This window comes from Lepidothrix coronata, unplaced genomic scaffold, assembly GCF_001604755.1.
Source record: "Lepidothrix coronata isolate B3197 unplaced genomic scaffold, Lepidothrix_coronata-1.0 Scaffold432, whole genome shotgun sequence".
Taxonomy (NCBI): Eukaryota; Metazoa; Chordata; class Aves; order Passeriformes; family Pipridae; genus Lepidothrix; species Lepidothrix coronata.
In genome coordinates, this window is record NW_016690612.1 from 16,737 (window position 1) to 21,700 (window position 4,964).

Here is a 4,964-nt window from a genome sequence, read left to right on the forward strand (position 1 = left end):
AGCGGGGCCGCCACAGCCACTACTGCGGCCCCTGTCACCACAGCTACTGCCACCACAGCCCCTGTCACCACAGCCACTGCTGCAGCCACCACTATCCCCACAACTACTGCAGCCTCTGTCCCTGCAGCCCCCACTGCCGCTACTGCTCCCACAACCACCACAGCCACTGCTGCCACCGGCGCAACAGGTGCTGCCACCATTGCAACCACAACCACAGCCACTACAGCCACCGCTGCCAGCACGACCACTGGCGACACTGCCACCACCGCGGCCACCACCGCGGCCACTGCTGCCACCACAGTCACTGGAGTCTACGCTGCCACCTCCCAGCTTTGTCCCTTTCCCTGCTCCTACGCTCCCAGACGTGGCCCTTTAAAGCTTTGCCGCTCTGTTGTCCCCACGTGGACGGAGCCGGCTCGGGGGGCTGCACTGCACCCCCTCCCTGTGCAAGGGTTGGGGACAGCGAGCACCTCAGGGTCACCAGCCGGTGTCGCATGGGGTGTTGTCTCCACCCACGGAGCGCTGCCATCCCGAGGTGGTGCTGAAGCTCTGCAGCAGGGCTGGAGACATGGTGGCCTGGGGTGGTGGTCGTGCCATGGGGATGGGGTTGCCCAGGGTGATGAGGTGGCCTGGGGTGGTGGCCGTGCCACACAATGTCCTGCAGCAGTGAGGTGACCTGAGGCTGTGTCCCCACCGTGAGGATGAAGTGGCCAAGACCAGGGATGTCCTCTGACCCTTCAGGTGAAACGAGTGCCCTGATGCAAGCGGGGTGTGTCTGTCTCACCCCCCCTGCCCACCCGGGCCACCCCGTCCCCACGCCAGTGGTGACTTACGCAGCCCGTGACCTCACCACGGCGTATTTTTAGGCGCTTGTTAAAAAGAAAGATAACGAGGAGCGGGGGGATGGGGGGGGAGACGATAACGATGGAGAAAAGAACCAGGAAAGCAGCTGGTGACATGATGGTGACAGCTTTGAGGGGGGGACACGATGCCGGCAGTGCCCCCACCCCAAAATACTGCCCCCCCGTCTCATTATGCCCCCAGGAATAATTGCCTCCTTAAAGGCAGTTAATTGATTTGTGTTCGCTGATTAAAGCCTCTGCGGGAGCCCAGGGACACTTGGGGGCGATCGATGGCTGCTGAGCGTCCCCTTGGTCCCCTCTCTTTTGGGGGGGCTGTCTGTCCCCCATGTGTCCGCTGGGGTTTGAGGACATTGCACAGGTGTGGTAGTGGAAGAGGGGATGCACCCCCGGTGTTGTTTTTTGGGGGTAAGGGGGGACGATGACCCCATGGACCTCATAGGTGCCATTAGGGTTGATGCCACCTCGGTGTTGTCACCCGAGGCCGCAGTGGGCGGCACTGGGAGTGGCCCCTGGGCTGCTCTCTGCCCGTGTGTCCGTGTCCCCCCCACCTTCCCTGCGTCCTTCGCTCACCCCCGGCGCTGGCGGCGCCTGTCACTTGCCATCGCGTCCTGCTGTCCCCGCCGAGGGTGATGGAGATGGCAGGCGACGGAGCGGGCGCAGCAGTGTGTCCCCATGTCATGAGCTCGCCGGGGCTCAGCCCCCTGGGGGGCCCGGCCACCCCCGCGGTGGCACCCGCGGCTGCCCCGTTGTCACAGTGGCCTTTGCCACCTGCAGTGACACCCCAGCCCACGAACCCCGTGGGTGACCATGATGGATGCTCGGGCCACGTGGGTGTCACCCAGGCTGTCCCAAAGTGTGGGGCTCCTCCAGAGTGTGGAGGGAGGGGAAACTGAGGCAGGGAGGTGGGATGGGCCCTGGCTGTGCCGTGGGGATCATCCCCCCGGTGTCCGTTTGTGGGGTTAGAGTTAGGGTTAGGGTGAGGTGACGGGTCCCGGGGGTGTCCCCAGCTTGGAGGGTGTTCGGGGCTGGGGGTGACATCGCTTGGGGACAGGGGCCCAGGGTGACCGAGGGGTCCCGAGTGCTAAGTAGGGGCGTCAGGGTGGCATCTGGGGTCCATCAACCCCCCGCCTCAGTTTCCCTTCCCACGGAGCACCGGTAGTCGCGGGTGGGCGTGGCAGGGGCATGTCCAGGGCATAGTTATCAGCGACCACGGCCCTGTCCGGGGATGGATGGCGTGTCCATGGCCGGGTGGGCATTCCCCAGTCGGGGTGGGTGCATCCCGAGCAGCTCGGGGCGCACCGGAGCCAGTGGAGGTCATGAAGCCGCTGCCCTGCCTTGCTCCCCCCCGTCGGCATTCCCTCCCCTGGGTGCCAGCGCGCCCCGGTCGGGCGGTGGCTCAGCCTGGGCTGCAAAACTTTGCTGGCGGCCGCAGCGGGGATGGCGATGGTGCTGGTGCTGGTGGTGCTCATCCCGGTGCTGGTGAGCTCCGCCAGGCCCGACGGCCGCTAAGAGATGCTGGGCACCTGCTGGATGGTCTGCGAGCCCTACGGCCCCACCGCCCCCCCGCAGCCTGCCAAGAGTGGCCCCCTCCCGCTGCCCTCCACACTTGTGCAAGGTCTGCAAGGAAAACTGGGCAGACCGGAGAAACCAGGACCGCTGGGACCACCCGGAGAACCGGAGCCGCCGGGGCCACTGGGGGCGAGGGGAGCACGGCCACCTACAGCACAGTGTCGAGGGTCGCTTTCTACGCCGGGCTCAAGAACCCCCACAAGGTGCTCAAGTTCGACGACGTGGTCACCAACCTGGGCAACAGCTACGACGCTGCCTCGGGCAAGTTCACCTGTGCCATCCCTGGCAGCTACTTCACCTACCACGTCCTCATGCGCAGCAGCGACGGCACCAGCATGTGGGCAGACCTCTGCAAGAATGGGCAGGTAAGGACTGCCCATCCCGGCTCCCTCCTCAGGCACAGGAGTGGTACTGCCCCCACCAAGCACTGGAGAAGGGCTCTGGATTCTTCCTCGGGGTGCTCCCTCCTTTTCCCGGCCCCAGCGATGCACCCTCCGGGTGCTCCATCCTCCTCCTGGCCCCAGGGATGCACCTCCAGGGTGCCACATCCTTCTCCCTTGTGCTGATGGTGGACTCTGGGTGCTTTCCTGGGGAGTCCCACTCTTTTCCCAACCCCAGGGATGCACCCGGTGGGTGCTCCATCCTTCTCCTGGCCCCAGGGATGACCCCTCAGGGTACCACATCCTTCTCCCATGCCGATGATGGGCTCTGCGCACTTCCCTAGGGGCCCCATCCTTTTCCCAGCCCCAGGGATACCTCCCCAGGGTGTCACATCCTTCTCCCAGCGGCAATGATGGCCTCTGGGTGCATCCCTGGGGTGCCACATCCTTCTCCCAGCCACAGACATGCACCCCTGGGGTGCTTCATCCTTCTCCCAGGGGTTAAGATGGGCTCTGGCTGGACCCTGGAACGCCCCGTCCTTTTCCCAGGAATGTGCCTCAGGATGCTGTGTCCCTTTCCTGGAGGCAGTGGTGGGCTCTGGGTGCATCTCCAGGGTGCCACATCCTTCTCCTACTCATGGATCTGTAACCCCTGGGGTGCCCCGTCCTTCTCCTGGGGACATGGAGGACTCTGGGTGCACCCCCGGTGTGCCCTGTCCTGCTGCCAGCCCTGGAGCTGCATCTTCAGTGTGCTCCATCCTTCTCCCAGCCCCAGAGATTCTCCCTCGGGATGTTCCATCCTTCTCCCAGTGATGGGCCCTGGGTGCACCCCCAGGGTGCCCTGTCCTGCTCGCTGCCCCAAAGGAGCACATCTGGGGTGCCCCATCCTTCTCCCAGGGACAGTGATGTGCTCCAGGTGCCTGCACCAGAGAGCCTCATCCCCCTCCCATCCCCAGACATGCTCCCCCGGGTGCCCCATCCCTGTCCCCCGTCCTGTCTGCGCTGGGGACAGTCACCACCCACCCTGACATGTCCCCAAGGGTCCCTCAGTCCTTTCCTTGGCCCTAGAGATGTGCTCTGCTGTGCCTTGGGGTGCCTTAGGACACCCCCTCAGTACCCCGGGGGTGCCCTGGCCCCCCCCGGCCGTGCCATTGTTCCTGCTGGGGTCCCTGGGGGGGGGGCAGGGACAATGTCTGTGGTGGCCTCAAGGGGGGCAGCGCCTGCCCCGCTTTTGAGGGGCTGAACCCCCAGCTCAGAACTGGTTCTGCTGCTGCTGTGCCAGAGGAGATGTCCCCACCCCTGGCCGGGCTGTGTGGGGACACTGGGGGGACACACGTCCTTCCTTCCCCCTCCCCACTCCCACATCCCCCCAACCCTATCCCCCCAAACCCAAGATTCAGCCTTGCCCCCTCCGCGTTTTCAGGTGCTCCTTTCCCATCCCATGTGCCCCCTGGCCACAACTCAAGGGACAAGACGTGGCTGTGACCCCTGAGCTGTCACCCGAGCTCCATTCTCTGGATGTCACCGCAGCCCGGCATCCTTGCTGGGATCCATCCCATCCCACCCCACCCCACTCTCACTTCCCATCGCTTCCCCTGGCATCACCCCCTGCGGTGCCTCTTTGTCCCGAGGATGTGGGACTCCGAATTAACCCAAAACTGAGTTTTCACCTCAAAAAGCAGCCGGGGGGTGGGGGTAGGCAGGAGCCTTGTCACAGCCACTGCACTTCACTCCTCGGCTCCGAGCCCTTCCGAGCAGGAGCAGGAGCTGCTCGGCAGCTTTTCTCCATGCAAACAGCTTAAATTTCCTTTTGTTGGGATTTTTTTGTCTTCTCCCACCCTCCAGCCCCAAATTTTGGGGTGTCCCAGCGCTGCTTGTCACTGCTGGCTCTTCCTCCCAAGCAGCATCCGTGTAACTCTGAACTGAGCACCCCAAAAACTCACCTTGACCCTTTTGCCTCCCCCAAAACTTATCTGGGGACCACCCCAAACCTCCCCACCCCCCAGCTCTGGAGGATATCGATGTTCTTGGATAAATGTCCAGGAGCCGGGGAGCACCTCGTCGAGAGGAGCCTCACTTGGGCGGGTGATAATGGCCAGTCTTCGCGAGCGAAGATTTGGGAAAGGTCATTAACCCTTCGAGCCTGCGCAGT

At 64.1% G+C, this 4,964-nt stretch overlaps 1 protein-coding gene across 1 annotated transcript in view; it reads left to right on the forward strand.

Moving 5' to 3' along the window:
- The first annotated feature begins 2,306 nt into the window (after positions 1 to 2,306).
- Positions 2,307 to 4,964, forward strand: part of LOC108509912 (C1q-related factor-like) — a 24,655-nt gene continuing 21,997 nt past the window's right edge. The window contains 2 exon segments of the mRNA XM_017839526.1: positions 2,307 to 2,564; positions 2,567 to 2,797. Coding sequence (XP_017695015.1) covers positions 2,307 to 2,564; positions 2,567 to 2,797 — 489 coding nt within the window.